This window comes from Myripristis murdjan, chromosome 22 (genome assembly GCF_902150065.1).
Source record: "Myripristis murdjan chromosome 22, fMyrMur1.1, whole genome shotgun sequence".
In the NCBI taxonomy this organism is placed as follows: domain Eukaryota; kingdom Metazoa; phylum Chordata; class Actinopteri; order Holocentriformes; family Holocentridae; genus Myripristis; species Myripristis murdjan.
In genome coordinates, this window is record NC_044001.1 from 15,489,744 (window position 1) to 15,507,346 (window position 17,603).

Genomic DNA, 17,603 nt, shown 5'->3' on the forward strand with positions numbered 1-17,603 from the left:
AACATGACTGTTTTTTAAGGTTTCTTTGGAGCTGTTGACACCCCAGATTTTGTTTTGTATCAAAAAAAAAAGTGGCTTGACCATGCTCAAGTGGTTGAATAAGAAAATATTTATTTATTTTAAAAAGTAGGTTGACCATGTTCATGTTGTTAAATAAAAAAAAAAAATACTATGTATTAAAAAAAAAAACATATTGTCAGCAGCACAGTGTCATTCACATTTTCACCTCTGAGAAAGTATAATTGTGTCACAAGGAGTGGAGCTAAATTCACTCACTTGGACTTCATCACACTGCAGTGAGGCCATATGAAAGCTGTTCACGAGGCACCTGACCCCAGTTTGAGCAGGATGACAGTTTTCAAAGTGGTTGTAACCAAAATGTGAAAGTGGAGTTTAAACATGGGATCATCTGGGGAATTACTATGACAGTGATAAAAGAATAGGCACAGATGTATAAATGAAGGAGAGCTCAGAGCCTCAACTCACTCCCTCTATCAGCACCTCACGTGGAGGCTGGACACTGATTTGCATCTTTGAGCTAGTTATTATGTACTAAAATATCGCTCTGACAAATCTAAGAGAAAAACTATTTGGGCGGAGCAATACAAACAAAATCAATATAATTTTTGACTGAATATCTCAGTATTGACATTGTAATAATACTGTTTAACTATTGGTGCTTTCATAAGATGTTTCCACACAAGAGACTTTTGTTAATAGCTAAAACAGTCTACTAGCTAATATAACACTGTAATATATTCAGAAATTGCATCCCTTTACTGTAATGCAGCCCTTAAAACCAGGGAAAGACAACACTTATGCCATATCGTGATATGATATCCAAAATGGATATAAATCAGTATATTACCTACCCCTGTATGTGAACAATTCCTTTTTTTAGTTAGCATGGACTTTTATATTTATTTTAATATGCCAACAGGGGGCAATCGACATTACAAGAATAAACAATACATACCTATTCAAGAAAAAGAAATTATTTACAAAAATGACTCAATGTTTCTTTTAGTCGATAATATCTGTGCAATCAAATATGTTTTGTACGGATATCAGCTCGGGCTTAACTTCCCATCATGTTATGTTCGAGTCTCCCTTGAAGGCAGCGAGATGAAAAGGCAGTTAGACGAGTCCCGGAGCAGTCGTCTGGCAGCCATGCTTGCTCTTTGTAGGCTTGGTTTATCACAGTTCCCCACAGCAAACAGTATCAATCAGAGGCTTATGGACAGACACAGGGCCAGCAGTAACAAGACAAGGCCGTGGCCCGCAGACACCGCCGAGTTTCTAAACTTGATCCGACCCTCCACTGCAGGGTACACACGTTCCCTCTCGGAGATATATTTGGACAAAACAGAAATATCCATATCACCTGAAAGAGGCCAGAAAACAGCTTAGTTACTTTGTTCACTATTTTTCTACATCTTTGTTTACACAAGAAACCCATGTCAAGTTTTTTTTTTTCATTTGAATGGGTGTCTATTCTCAGTCTTTCACCATAAGCCCTGTGTAACTCTTGATTTAGATAAATGATCTCCACCAAAGTTTAACTGACATAACCAACTTTTTTTTTTTTGACAAAGTTCTTAAAGATATGCCATTCTAAGATTAATAGTTGTTTAATCAGAAACATTCACTGGATGCCTTCTCTTTGCTTAGTGAGCTAGCTGACTTGATTTTGGCCTGCATAGCGCTAGGCAGTGGAACCACAGGTCATTTTCTAGCACGTGGAAAAACAAAATTAGTAGCAGATGTAGTGTAGAAGTAGCCTCCATGCCGTTGTTCAAACAAATGAACCTTATGGACATGCACGGAACATTTCATGGTAAGTAAATACTTTTCATCATCTCACACAATCGCTGCACAGCTGCTACCCACCTGTGTTATGCTTCAGCTTCTCTTCCTTGATCATAGTGTAGCCATCACCTCCAGCGATAATGTAGGAGGGCATGACCACAGTGTACATCCTCCCCAGGTCTAATGGCTCATATTTGGGCACACGACACTGAGTACAGAGCAAGGTGATGGACACCACACGCTGGCCCACTGGCCTGGAGAGGTCGTACTCTACATGGATACCTGCAGATGTAGAAAAACAAAAGATCATGCTCTGTTCAGCTACCTTAGTGTTCACTGTCTCCGGTGGGCAGTGTGAGCAAGCACACGCACAAAACACAAACCAGAGGAGTTAAAATCAGTATGATTCTCCAAGAGCCTGGCTTCTGAAACAGAGGAGTGCACACAAACCTGAGACTTGAAGAAATTCTCCAGAGTTGCTTCCATATCTGCGAACAGAGTGTTCGAAAGCCTTTCTCAATGTCGACCCCTTCAGCTGGATCAAATCAAAAGTTGCTCCAAAGGGTAAAACTGAGAGGATCTCCTCCATGCTTATGTTACCTGAAAGATGAGACACATACAAGTACAAAAGTACATTTTCTGAAGAGAATGTGTGTGACTGAAATGATTACTTGCTAACAATAAAAAAGTGCACATAAGACACAATAAGAGCAGTTGGAAGAGTTCAAGGTTGTGTTTACACACACACACACACACACACACACACACACACACACACACACACACACACACATATATATATATATATATGTGTATGTATGTAATAAAGTACGGAAATAGTAAGTAGCAGTATTTACTGCTGAAAGTAATAAGCACAATACAAGCTACAGGAGCCACTGTAAAACAGGAAGTTAACATGTACCGTTTTTGTAGCGCTCGTCTATAGATGTTCTGATGGCTCCACTATTCAGCATGCACAAACCCACGTGGTTCCACTGCCGCTCGTCAGAGTACTTTATATTGTGACTGATCTGATAATGTAGAAGAAAATTTGTTATATGGCAATGAAATTCTGCATTTTGGAGTTGATGCTGATCAGCTGCCACTGTTGCTTAAACCGAAAAGAAATCTGTGTCTGCAGAATGGCCTATCTTGACATAATATTTAAAGGAAATAGGAGATTCGTGTTATTGAATTTTTTCATGCTGTTATCAGTTTTTCTCTAAACATGCACAGGCAGGATCTGAGGTGAAGACAACAGACTTATTGTATTTCTGCCTTTTTTCCCCCAGTGCTGACAGATGGAGTGCATGAGCTACTAGATTGTCCAAATCTAGTTGAATGTAAATGAATCAGTTTATAAGCTAAAAAATGAATGAACTTCTAATTGCCTTATATTCTTACCATAGCATCACAGATCAGATTTCCAAGGTTGCACTCCCGAAATCGGCATTCCTCAAACGTCCCATTGAGGTAGACTAAAGTCTGTCCGACGTACTTGGAGGAGTATTGAGCCAAGTTTTTCTTCCATTTCTCTACGTCAGCAAGAACTTCTGGGTCTGGCAGAGTTCAAGAAACAATAAGGTTTGTGAGGGGAAAAAAACATCTACTTTGATCCTATCAGAATGATCTAATTGATCCGATCCAGTTGTTCTATGATTTCATGTGATGAGTAAAACTGTTTTTTAATTGTGTCATCACTCACAACTGTCACCAAACAGCATTTCATGTGGTACATTATTTTTGTAGATGTTGAAATAATTACTTCCCAGTGGAGCAGATTGCAGATTGTTACAGTCATTTAATCTAGAAATTCAACTGTATAAAGCAAAAGTTGAATAGAAAAATACTTGGTTATTGCCCACAGATGTGATAATTGAACTCCACACAATATCAGTCACCATGGACCTTTAGATATTTCAATGAATCTGATTTGTTCTATAGACAAATGAGGGGAAGTGTGTTGTTACTTCCATACAATCTAAAGCAGACTACCTTGAGGAATGCTGCTGTCCATGAGGATGGGGTTTCCATCAGCCTTTAAGACGTTCCCTGCCTCATCAAAGGTGACCTTCAGGTATCCAAGATACTTCCCAAAAGCATAGGCCTGGACCACTGGCACGTCCCTGCCATCATTGGATCTCACCATGAAGGGGTACGGACCTGCAGGCACTTCAGTGGATGGGGGAGTCCCTGCAGTGAAAGAGGCGCTTTTATTTCTTTGTTCTTGTCTTGAACTGCTTTCATAATGTCACTTCATCCACTCTTTTTTCCATTTGTGGCATTTAACACATTGCCTGTGGACAGTGCACATCACACCTTTGAGAGTGACAAGGTCAAATTCTTCATCAAACTTTTCACAAACGTAGCTGATAACAGTCAACAGATAAATAGCTGGCATCGGATAAATCATTGACACAGCTCACAGTCAGTTAGCCTTCAAGGTCAAGGTTAAAATGTGTATCCTGTATCCGAGTGGACAACAGTCTGATTAATTTACTTTACAACCAGAGATAAAACCTCAAAGTGATGTCATTAAAAATGCTGAAAAAAAAAAACATTTTTCCTGGTGAGTTAAAAATCTCAGCCAGAGTAGAAAAGAATAGAATAGAATAGAAGAGCATACCTGTGTAGAGGAACGTGTTGGTGTGTCCTCCAATGACAACGTCGACTCCTCTGACTCGCTTGGCAATGTCTTGGTCCACATCAAAGCCGGCATGTCCCAGGGCAATTATCTTATTGTAGCCCAGGGTTTCCAGTTTGTCGACCTGCACCTGGAGGGCCTTCACCTCATCCTCAAACTTGAGGTGTGGACCTTAAACACAGAAGACGCCACCTTGCATTAAATGAACAAACTCCTCTAATGCTCATACTCACAATCTCTGAAACATGAGAAGAAACTGGCTTTTGATAATAAAGATGGGGATTGAGCTTATCCACAGAGTAAGAATAAGAATACAGCACCATGCGATTCCCCTGCATCCAACATATATATTTTCTCATAAGGATTAAATGCTAGTCAGCACAATCACAAGGTGTCATCAATCAAGCAGGATGGTTATAAATTGGATTAACAATTGATTTCAGATTACACAGCCTATTTACCCGGCACAGATAAGAGTGGCGTCTCCGATGTAGTGTATCCAACCACAGCCACTTTCTCAGAGCCCACATTAATGCCTGTGTATGGCTGATAGTAGCCGCTGATCCGGGGGGCCAGGGTCCGGTCGGCCTTGACGTTGGCCCCCAGCACGGTGCAGTTCACCCTCTGAAGGAAGGGCTCGATGAGTCCGTCCACTCCATTGTCAAACTCGTGGTTTCCAAAAGCCTAAAAACATAACTTTTATTATTCGACACTGATGATTTTTTTTTTCTTACATGAGGGTCTGCTACCCTCCAGGCCCCTCTCTCTTTGTGTCTCATGCACACGCCGTACAGTAGCCTACATTTTTATCGTCTTAATAATTTATAGGCGGATCACAGGCAATACAATAAACTTCACCCGCCTATGTCAAGTTCCACATTTAATAGGATCACTATCATTAAAAGAAAGAATATTTACCATAACATCATAACCAAGTTTGTTCATAAAATGGGCAGCTTCGGCGCCTTTGTAGTAATTGAACCAGATAGTTCCCTGAAACTGGTCTCCAGCATCCAGCAACAAGACGTTCCGCTCCTTTTCACGGATCTCGGATATCTTGGTGAACCTCCTGGCCACCCCGGCGAAACATGGGCCACTTTGGGGGCATTTCCCCGAGTCGACGCCGGTCTCCTCGATCCGTGCGTGGTTGTCATTCGTGTGAAGCAGGATCAACTCGAAAGTGGACGCTTGATTAAAGTTATTCAAAAAGAGCAAAAAGCTGCACAGTGATGTCAGGAGTGAGCACAGGCGCACGCGGACGTCCATTGTTTCGCTGTGCGTAAAAGCGCACGACAGCGAGCGATAAGTGCGATAGCTCACCAAAGTATACAATTTAACGGGATGGCCACTCCCTTCCGAGGGGGGGAAAAACACCGTTTTTGTAGATTAATTATGTGTCAGAGCTTTAGTGAGCGGAACAGGAACACAAATAAGTAGCAATGAAACTTTTGCTACTAATACACCCTAAAAGATTTTAGGCTGTATTGTGAGGCAAAGAGAGTGTGTAAGATAACAGTCAAATCACAACCCATCTCCTCTACGCTGAGGACATTGCTCCCGTGCTGCACGTGTCCAGCAAAATTTTAACAAAAGCATTGTTTAGATAATCATTCAAAACTGAAGAAAATCAAACACCCATCTCAAAAAGGATCTCTCAACCAGCTATAGTAACTCACCCTACCACTAGTTTTACAATGCACTGTCAAGCATATCAAACAAGCTCTTACAAAATATATTTACAGTCATAAAGACACTGGGAGTGTGCATCCATCCAGGGGACCATATGCCAAGACCCTTGCTGAATCGTTCACTTATCCTCAGAAGTTTTCTAATGTTTCCACCATATCAAACCCAATTTAGTGACTCTCCCTGTTACAGTTTCACACTGCCCCATGGTTTCTTTAACAATAGTGTCCACTAATTTACCAGAACAAAGGACAAGTGATGGCAAACCTCCAGCCACACTGCATTTTTGAAGTCGGAGGATCTGCTCCCCGCGCCATCCAGTGTTTCCCCTTTTAAGGCCATGGGCAGCGTGTTCCCTCTTTGGTCATTGTTATTGTCTTCTGTATTTGCTCTTTGAGCCAACGCAGATTCAAGGTTACACTGCCCTTTGTTAATGTAGCCCATTCCTCAACAATAAATCAACATAACTACAAAACGAACCCATTACAAACAGCCGTGGATGACATTTAAATTCAGTTATAGTTGTGAGAGCTTTTGAGTGTGCTCAGATCACCTGGCAATGTAATGAGAAATAACTACTTCTCTAGTGTCATAATACTTAAAGCCACATTGTACGGTTGTACAGCCTCTCAAAGTTGGACTGCTGCAGCAAGACTAAAGGTCAGCTTATTTTTGGATGTCTGTGTCTCTTGCTTTATTTTGTGGATGGATCAGAGCTGCTATCATCATTCTAAATCTGTAGAAGGCACTGCAACGTAACTCTGCACCAACACTGAGCAGTTTCCAACAGAGACATCATTCCTGACAGTCACTTTTTGAGTTACATGGATTTCTTGATCTCTGTTATATTACATAGCTCTGGATAAAAATGACTGTCCAATGGTGAAAACCCCCCAGGTCAGCAATAGAACCAAATTCCAGGGAAACCCAAAATTTCAAGGAAATCCATTTATCTGTTTATTCATTTAGATATCCTGCTGACAGACAGACAGACAGACAGACAAGATATGCAAAACATTCATGATACTCCCTTGGTGGAGGTAATGAGGGGGATGATAGGGAAGAAATTGTTTGTTTTCTTTCGCATTTCCTTTATACATCTTTGATCCTCACTTCAGCTGCCTCAAAAATGCAGACTAATCTGGGCGATTTACTTCTACTCAACTCACAGATTCAAGAATAGTTGGGCTTTAACTCATAATTAGTGTTTTGCTTATCATATCACTTTGTCCCAGCAATCTGCCATATTATGTTTAGAAAGAGAGACAGAGAGAGAGAGAGAGAGAGAGAGAGAGAGAGAGAGAGAGAGAGATTCAGTGCTGAGCTCGAGCTGGGAGTGAAATCACTATCAATCAAACCTCACATAACAACACAGCATTTTGAAAAGAGCAGATAAGCTTACAAAAAATTACAGGTCCTAACGCATGATGACAATTGCAATAGCTCATTAACAAAAACACCAGCGTATGATTGAATGTGATGTGCATCACCGCATAAAGGTCTGCATTTTTTATTCATGAACCAGTCTCATCAGCCTTCATGGTTCACCAAATGAACCCCTGTCATCTAGGCATCCTCCAAGGTTCACGGGGAGGTTGCATACAAGGGGCAGCATGTGAAATGTGGGTCAATGCTGGGATAGGTGGAAGCAGAGGCTCTGTTTACGGCCAAAGTGCAGGTTGAGTAAAATGAAAACGCAAGACTTTAAGAGCTTACACGTGAGCCACTTATTCAGCCTGCGCTCATGATTATTAGATATAATGGTTACAGGTGCTTCACCTTTTAAGCTGTGAATCATCGTCAGTTTGTATCATTGTTAATCACCCATTAGTCATCGCCAATGCAGGAAATCTCAGTCAGCTCAAGCTGCAAATCATATCTACTTAGTTTGAGTGGATACAATACACATATACTCCCGCGCAACCACAGTTAACACCACTGCATATGCTTCATAGACGCATGACACATGTGCTTTCCAAGTTTTTCATGTTGACACTGCCGGGAATACAGACAGTGCTATGTACGACCAGTGTCACCAAGAAACCGGTCTGGCTCATTAAAAGTGAAGTGGGTAGCCTTGATGTGCAAACGGCTGGCAGGGGGTGCTGCACAACATGCCACAAAAAATAAAAAAGAAATAAATAAATGAATAAAATAAAATAAAAACTAGTTAAAGTTGGACTCTGATGCAGTTGGACACAGTGGCTGACATAGTTAGACAGATGGCTTTGTGTTTGTTTTCATACTCGAGACACATATGTTGGCCTCGGCTGGCTGCTACTTTACTTGGACTCTTCTTGTCATTTGATTTAGGATTTTGCATTGCCTATTAATTTGTTATTCTGTTGCCAGGCTTGACTACACGACCTTTAAAAATGCCACATAGGGTACAGGATGAAATAAAAGTTTTCTTTAAAACATAGATATGGCTGTACTATTTGTGGGTGGTGTGAGGATACGCATTCAGTGGTGGAAGAGTTTGTACTTTAAGCTTAAGTCCTCAAATCTTTTGCTCTTCTCTCTCTCTCTCTCTCTCTCTCTCTCTCTCTCTCTCTCTCTCTTTTTTTTTTTTTTAAACCCAAAAGTGCTTAAATGGTGCTTAAATGGACAAGACAATTAAAAGCAGTAACACTACTTAGAGAAACATGTTTTAACTCATGGAAATCACAGGTCACGGTTACAGATCGACAGTGGCTGATACATAGTGAAGAATACTTCATGGAGCCATGTTAATGAATGAAGTCAAGTTCAACCACAAACAGCGCTCATGCATATATTGATATCAGCTTTATTCAGCCTCTGGAGAGGTAATAAAACCCTTTGTCCGGTGAAGTATTGTTTTCTACTGTTTAGTGCTCCACTGGAGTCCAAAAGCACTTTCTGGTATAGATCCTCACTGCAACAACCTCATCATCATCATCTTTTGGGATGAGTAAACTTTCAACACCTCAAACTCCAATGTATTTCTGTAGCTAAACCAATAAAGTGGGTCGATTTCCGCTATCCTTGATGGAAGTGGGATTTTGTGGCTGGTCAGATGAGAAGCATTTCACCAATACATCATCTGCTCAAGTGCTCTTGTGCATATCATTCTTGAAATGCAGCAGCGACTCCAGCCAACAAGCTTCAACTAGATATCTGTATTTCTATCAGTGAGATGGTGTATGCATAACTAAAAAAAAATGTTACTAAAGTGTATGTAAATTTGTGGCATTTCTGTGAAGGTTGCTGCTGACACACAGAAAGTGATACAAAGCTGAACATCAGCTTTGTCCCTCTCCTACCCACTAACCGTCCTTTTCGCACTCCACTGGCCATCACCCACACCAGTGCTGATGTGTGCTATTAGCACTTGTCTGTTCACAGAGGATTAGACCAATCGCCTCCTCTCACCATCACTCTCTCCCTTTCAGCACACAAACATACTCAAACACACACACACACACACAGCATGTGATACACATATGCATTACACACAAATGTAAGTAGGCACACAAACACTGTGCCTCTGTTCTCAGCGGCTTTAAAACCAGACAGGTTTTACCTCCAGGAGGGAGTAAATAAAGTGTCATCTCTCACATGGATGCCTACAAACAACCTGAAGTGAGTGCTCTGGTGCCAGTTTTCTGCTAGAGGCACTGGCTAATAATGACCATTTTTTTCTCTGGATTAGCAAATCTTCATACATGAGGACAGGATACTCTTCATTTCCTCACATTTGACAGTAGATATGGGTCATGATTGTTGTGAATCCTGCAGTTAAGAGTCATTTACAGCTAGTTCCAGTCCTGTGAACCTCCTCAGTGACCTCACACCTCATGTAGAGGTACGAGCACTAAGACTTTATGGATATGAAAGAGCCTAAAGGCTCCCGTGTCTCATCATAGTCTCATCCTGCAACAACATAGGGTAAAAGAGAAAAAAACAGAATAGTGGGAGACGCAAGTGGGAGACCCCTAACCTCTGAATACTTCTGGACATTCAGGGTCATGCTATATGAATAACTATATGAATAAATATGATACTATACTATATGGAAAACAAGAGAAACTGAGTCTGTCTGGCAAGGTGTGGCAGTGAAATTTTACTTGTGTAGGCTCAGTAATATTAAACTGCCAGACCGGGGTTGACAGGTTAGGTGGATTCAGTTACTGGATGAACTGATGTGCCTCTCAAAAACAGTTGAGCTGTCTCTCTGGTTTTTACATTGACACTTATGAAAATGCCTATAAAACCACCTAAAATTTTTCCAATTATAGGATACAACTAACATGCATACAGCAAATTCTAAATATCTCATGACAATATTAAAATGCATAATTGCCATTATCATGACCAAAGACATACCAAGAGTGTTTGTCCAACTAGAACATGTTCACAAACAATTCAATGACTGCTGAATTTACAAATTGGGTGATATTTGATATTTAGTGATATTTGGAAGTCCGCTGAAAGATTGATTTGCATTATGCAACAAAATCTCACTGATTCACACAACAATATCACCACAGAATCATTATCAAAGCTTAGTAAATCAGTTCTGTCCTTGCTTTCTCCTGGGCAAAGTGTGGACCGGCTCCAAAACTTCAAAAGTGCTGATAAGACGCTTAACCTAGCTCCAGTGAGTTTTCTACCCAACCATTCCCTTCCTAAATGCACTCTCCCACTTCCAGTCAAACCAGAATTACTCTGACCTCAGTGAAAAGCACAGACCTGTCTTCCATCAGCAGACCACATAATTCATTTCCCATCTGTCACGTTCTCTTTCGGGTAATGAAATTCAACTTTACGGAATGTGAGTCGACCGGGGTCCCACCTGTGAAAAGACTACCCATCACGCCCGTCAGCCCACCCATGACCCTTTCTCCAAGATAATGTCGAACATAACTTTGTGTTCAGCTGAAACGCCCTACAAAACACGGGGTTTCAACTTGATGAGGCAACCTAAAACTTCTCTCTATAAGGGTTTCCTTGGTACCAGAGGTTGAATGTTTAAGCGTTCTAGATGCGACCCACCTCAGCTGAAGCTCTTATCACAATATGCAGACCCGGGGTCTCTTAAAATGGGACATAAGCCCTCCAAAAAGTGGCACAGTCCCATGCATGTGGTGGCTCCACCTAATTTGAATGATCATTAGATTTGGAAAGTTCAAACTCAAAAAACACCAGTTGTAAATAGAAGCCAATCTCTCTCCTGACACATTTTTAGCAGGAGGCCTTAGAGAGCTGATTGGCGGAGCAGAAGGCACCATATGCCATCAGAGCAGACCGGGACGTACTGCAGTGGGAGAGGCTCTGCAGCTCAACATTTGTGTCCTATATTTGACTCTCTCATTGTACTATGAAGCTGCTCTCAGGTTATAGTAGATGATGCTGTGGAAATGACAGCTAAATCATTAGTATGTCCAGCATGATTTAACTAAATTAATATACCATATTTCCACAAGCAGACTTGTGCTTTGCCATAAATTCTACCTTTTAAGAAAGTTTATAAAAGGTTTGCACTGGACGTCATTTGACTGAGTGGTGTTTCTAATTTTTCTGTCCTCATGTCCTCGTGTTTTCTGCCCCCCTCATGCATTTATATACAGTTTAGCAACATTCATCATTAGTTTACCATCAAATCAGCCTTTCCAGATCGTCAGCTAACACCATGTAGCAAAGCAAGCTGGTTAGTCCCAGTAATAGTAATAGTAGTAGCTTTATTTGTACGGTATTACAAATAATTCTTACACGACAAGCCATGACATGGGACATTTGATTTTGATTTTTGCATTGCCACTAATATACAGCCTAAGCACATCTATAGTTTGGAACCCCATAGAGTGGGTGGGTCGCTAGTTTGATTTGATGGCAAGAATACCTGTTATTCAGATAAATATACGTGAATGTGTAAATGGTTTACACAAATAACCATTTTTAAATTCAAAATCATACCAGATGTGAGTGCCAAATATGTTTATTTATTAAAGTTTAGCAATATATCAGCTTAAATTATTGGAAAAATACATTGAATCTTTTCATTTTTGACCCACTCATGGAGGAGTGTAGGCTCTGATCACTTTTGTATCTGCAAAGGACACAAAAAAATGTCTTTTTGCTGCTATAATGTGATTCTGTCTCCCTGCTCTGTGTTCATGTGAAGATCACAGCCACACAGCTGTAGAGATGAGATACTTTTAGGGTGCAGATTCCAAACATGGATGACCCAGCTGCTCAGCTTGGTCATTTCTCCCATGTCTCATGTCATAAACACTTGGATTGGAACAAGCCATTCCCTACAGTGATGGGTTTTGGGTGGGTGGGAGGGAGGGGGGAGGGCGGTGGAGGCATCTCACATTCCATCCACACAACGAGGGATCTGCCCTCATTTGGGTTTGGCCTATTTGGTGTCAGTTGCTACAGCTGTCAGTTATCAAGGATAGCAAGCGCCAGCCACAATAACAAAAAGGTCACCCCAAATATTTATTAAAAGAGCCCCTGGTGAGTCTGACTTCAAACAAGTGGAAAGAGTGTCTGCCTGCAGTGTTTGTAGAAAAGCTCTCTACTCTGAATTACATGCTTATATAACTTATCACCTTCATAAATTGCCACCGTCATGTTTAATTTGAGTGGAGATCCTTTTTTTTTTTTTTTTTTTTGATGTAAAACCATTTTCCCAAAGGTCTTATGTGCATAATCATACTCAGAACCCTGCACAAAGCAGACATGAAGAAAAGAAAAATCATCTAAGATGCTTGTGCCATTTGAAGCTTTACATTTACGTCCTCAGATGTCTCCCACTGCCTTGCAGTTGGTATTGTACACTTTCTTAAATGCTGTCATTTTCCCTGTTCTCGTCCGGGAGCAAACCCATGGCTTCTGGGCACCAATTTGCCATTTACTGACTGAACCATTCAGGCTATGTCACAGCTTTCTGAAACACATTGGAACAAAGATGAGGGTGGACTTACTATCCAAATGGCATAATTACCATTTTCCTACCAGGGATTCAATGCTTATAGTAGCAGTGGTGTACTGAGAAGGCTACACAGAGATAAACAACAGCAATTTTGAGTCAGTGAAAGAGTATCAGCTAAAAGAAAGAATAAATGGAGGATAAAAAAAACCTGCAGATCATCATCTCCAACATAATGTTTCTAACTCTGATTGGATTCCTTTGATAACTTTTTTCTTGTCTCCATTATAAGTTAGCTTTACCTCAACGTGCTCTCAAGACCAAAATGAATTTCTGGACCCTTATTTTTAGCATTCATGTATTATTTCTCACACCCTAAAGAAAAAAATCATATAAGTCCTGTGCTTGCATGTGGTATAATGTGGTGACTTTGAGGCTTGCTGGATACCTTATTACCTGACTAAAAATAACACTTTCAGAGCCAGTGTGAGATTGGATGTAGCTTGCTACTGTGCTGCACAGCAATGTATTTAAAGATGAGGGGAGATAACAGAGACAGAGTCAGAGAAATTGGCCTGCGCTGCTGCCACTGAACTGGGTCACCCACGCCAAGGCGTCTTCACAGAGAACAGCTCAAAAACAACAAAACAACACATTAGGACTCTCCTAAACCTGTGCCTACAATGATTTGCTATGACAGATTGTAAATCTACATGGATTGTGCATCATGTAATATATTAAATGACTGTTTTGCATGTGTACGGTTGAGTGTTTTCCTCTTCTAATGTGGCCAAGCCAATGCAGCTTCTGTCAGAGGGGGGCTTTTAGATCCTGAGGTCTGAGTTTACAACATCGGCTCCCGCTGCACACAGCGCCTAATGAGAGGAACGGATGTAAAGGAAGGTGGATGAAATGTTCTAGCCCACCTCATCTTGGCCAGTAGACACTGTGGTGTGTGTCTGTATGTCTGTGGATTTGCTTGTCTGTGACAAAAAGAGAGAGAACAGGAGAGGTTTTGTGTGCAGTGGTAATGGCGTCTGTGCCCATGTATTCGTTGTGCCAGACAATCATGATCAGGCAAGGGGGGCAATCATGAACTCACAGCAGGGCTTGTTTCACACAGCCCTGCCTGAGGAATGTCTGGTGTCTGTTGTTTCCTGCAGGGGCATCAAAGTGTGAAACAATGGTCTTGGGGATCACTGTTCACAAAAAAGCAAGTTTAATTCCGCCAGTTTTAAGCAAGTTAAGTTAACTTCCACATGCAAGGACAGGCTCCGGCCCCCTGAACAGGAATAAGCAGGTTTGAAAAATGGGTGTATGGATGGATGGATGAAGTTATTTTCCCCCAGGGGACTTGCAAACTACCAAGGGAAGCAACAGCACAGAGCAAACAGAAGGCTCCTGCACACTGTCGTCTTACTTGCATGGAATTTTACTAACAAACAATGTTTCAGTCCTCAGACTTTCATCAGGTAAGAGGACAGTGTGTGGGAGCCTTTCGTTTCCTCTGATCTGCACCATTTCTCTGACGCACACATCCTCTTGTAGGTGTACATAAGCCTTTTTTAGCAGTAAGCAAAAGATCAGTAAAAATTTAGTCACTTTGTTTACACGCACACAAGAAATCAGATTATTGCGAGTAACTGGGTTATGGCAGGAAATCTGGTAATGTAAACCCCTGTACACATATGCTCCTCCAGTAATTGTGTTTCCTACCTGCCTGATGTTCCCATGACTGTACTACTGCTGACAGCGGTGCTTCAGCCAACTCACATCTGGGACGAGCACACATCAGCCAGCCTCTTGTGGGGATTTACAGGCAGCAGATGTATTTATCATTGTCTTATATTTCCTATCAGAGGTAATGTAGACATGCAATTGTAAAGTGAACTTCAATGATCGCATAGAACAGTTTCTACTCTACTGAACTTTGTACTGTGCGTATATATATATAATGTTTATCCAGACAGTTTCCTGATCTGCTCCCTTTTCCTCCACATGAGCACACGTAAATCACAGAAATCAGAGAAGGGCTTTACATGACCCAGTGATCAAGTTTCTTCGGTAGTCTACCTGTGTTAACCAGATTCCTATTAATCCCTTGACCTGATTATAGAAACTGCTTCTCCCATTTAAATGGTGTTTGAAAAATCAGAAAACACACGTGGCAAATAAGATGTTTACTAGAGTGCAGGGAAAAGCCAGGAATGATAGCTTTCTGCCACAGAGTCCATCTCTCACTCTCAATTCAATCATTTTTGGTGGAGGCAGTTTCTGGAACAGGAAAAAAAAAAACAGATTGTTAATGATTTTTTCCAAAGGTGTTAAAATGTTTTATATGTGTTATAGATTATTATAGTCTCATAAGGCCCGTTTCCACCAAAATGTTCCTGGTAGTATTTAGGGGGCAGGAGCTGCTACAGGAACGTCCTCTCGCTCGGCCCTCTCACCTGCCGTGTCTCCACTGAGAGGGCCGAGTAGGAGGAAGGTTCCTGCAAAGTTACCGGGCAGTTGTGTGACCATGAACGGGGTATCAAAATGCGTGTTGTTAGCGTTAGCTAATGTCCGCTAAAGCTAACGTTAGTGTCCCTAAAATGCCGGCTAAATATATATATAAGATATTTTTCGGGGCCGCTCAGAGTCCCTACCCCGAGGCAGGGCCTTTTTTTAGCCCCTGTAAAAGTTCAGGAACTCTCTCCTTCGGGGTAGCTCCGGCGGTGGAAACGGGCCTATAGAGGAAAGATTACCAGGCTTCTTAATATTCGCTCTGCTCAGAAAAGTCTTGCATGGCTTTCTAACTGATAATGAAAAAGGCTTTTTAAGGAGTTTGACCTTTTGATGCTAGTGCACACATGTGGGTAATGTGTGCTGCCATATCGGTGTTCACTATGCACTGGCATAGACATTAGAGAAATAACAACATGAGATACTAATATTCTGGAGGGATTAGCACTATAATTTAAACTATAAACTATTACAGTTTAAATTTAAACAAAAATGAGTGGAAAACAACTCTGTCTTTGAATGACTTTGAGGGTTGATATCGTTTTTCCTCCTGAAACTCTTATAAGAAGTTTAGATGACTACATCATTAATTTTGACCTCACTCTTGTTTTCAATGGCAACTTCTAACGTTTGTAAGTGAAATTTTGCTTCCTGTATAGAATCCAAAATCTCTGTACCTTCCTGGTCACCTCACCTTATTGATCTGCAGTCACTGTATGTTTTCCTTCATACTGAATATTTTTCTCATGAAGCGCAAATCAAGCATGAGGAATGACTATTAGCACAGGAGCAAGCAGTCAGTGCACTCTACAGGAAAATGCCTCAAAGCAGAAATACCACAAATAGAGAAATCTGCAAGAGAAGAGAAGAGAAGAGAAGAGAAGAGAAGAGAAGAGAAGAGAAGAGAAGAGAAGAGAAGAGAAGAGAAGAGAAGAGAAGCTGTCCATGGTCCTGAAATATCAACTACTTATTTCATTCTTTAAGGTAAAAGTTAATGTCTATAAAATATATGGAGCAGAAACAACCATCCCCAGCTGTCTACACTTTGATTGTTTTATTAGACATTACCTCCCAGGGCATTATGTGAATAAAGCACCCATTCAGCAACCAACAATTTGATTTTTCTAAACAGGCCTTTCAACAAATCATTTGTTTATACAGGTAAACTAGGACCAACAATTTAGAGCCAATTGAAACTGGGTATCCCTGCTGTGAATCCCCCGCCTACTACTGTTAAGTTTGACTTTGATTGTTACTTCTTAAGGTAATAATACATGACTTTTCTTGAGTGTTTACCAGAAATACTGGAATGGGGTGATGAGGGACACAGCATGAAGACTACCACGACAATTTTTCTTTCCTATTTTTGATGCATCTATCTCCTGTTTCAGCCAATCTTTTAGCTTTCTGTTGTGTGTACTACTCTGCTGCTAGTTTCAAAGTGACAATGAAATGCCTTCAGGAGACTGAAATGTATGTGTACAGGTATTATCCTTCACAATGTCACAGTTTTTCCTTTGTTCTTTTTAAACTATGGTTGCTGACATTTTTGTATTAGCAGACATTCCTTATTTGCTATTAATTTCATCTATACAAATAAAAAATTGAATTTGTATCATCATTTAATGGGAGTGATATTTCTGTCTGAGTCCTTAATCTGAAATAAGAAAAGAGAAGAACATTATGAAGAAGAATTGCATTTCAACAGAAAAGCAGTAACATCATAATTTAAAAATATAGATAATCTAGTTTTCCACACTGCAAGGTCAGAACACCGAGCTGGGCTGTGATAGGGTGACAAATAGAAATTAGAAAGATGAATAGCACACTATCTCAGACACAAGTTCATGTCACCTGACAAATTTGACACCAGGTGAGAACCACTGATGCAGACAGGTGGAGGAGTAAATCGGTAGAGAGCATTTTAGATGCACATTTGGACAACAGAAGCAACAACACAAGTAAATTTCAACTAAAAGTTTGAGATGAGACAATGAATAAAAGTAGTGGAGCAGGTGTGATTGCTATTGCCATTGAAAAAAATGGACCCAGACTAATTAC

The 17,603-nt window shown here is 40.8% G+C and overlaps 1 protein-coding gene across 1 annotated transcript; it reads right to left on the bottom strand.

Annotated features, from left to right (window-relative positions):
- Window positions 1-25: 25 nt before the first annotated feature.
- On the bottom strand, window positions 26-5,737 carry LOC115354157 (5'-nucleotidase). The gene is made up of 9 exons (XM_030044376.1): window positions 5,372-5,737; window positions 4,915-5,137; window positions 4,436-4,624; window positions 3,805-4,002; window positions 3,214-3,368; window positions 2,732-2,840; window positions 2,260-2,409; window positions 1,891-2,091; window positions 26-1,384 (listed from the first exon to the last, which is right to left on the bottom strand). The coding sequence occupies exons 1-9, from the start codon at window positions 5,717-5,719 to the stop codon at window positions 1,227-1,229; spliced, it is 1,731 nt and encodes a 576-aa protein (XP_029900236.1). The 5' UTR covers window positions 5,720-5,737; the 3' UTR covers window positions 26-1,226.
- Window positions 5,738-17,603: the final 11,866 nt, after the last annotated feature.

Bases quoted from the DNA above. Each gene is read 5' to 3' on its own strand.
- LOC115354157 (XM_030044376.1), bottom strand. From the start codon at position 5,719: ATGGACGTCCGCGTGCGCCTGTGCTCACTCCTGACATCACTGTGCAGC. The intron at 5,138-5,371 runs GTAAATATTCTT...TTATGTTTTTAG, and splicing joins AACTTGGTTATGATGTTATG to GCTTTTGGAAACCACGAGTT. The intron at 3,369-3,804 runs GTAGTCTGCTTT...GAACTCTGCCAG, and splicing joins GGACAGCAGCATTCCTCAAG to ACCCAGAAGTTCTTGCTGAC.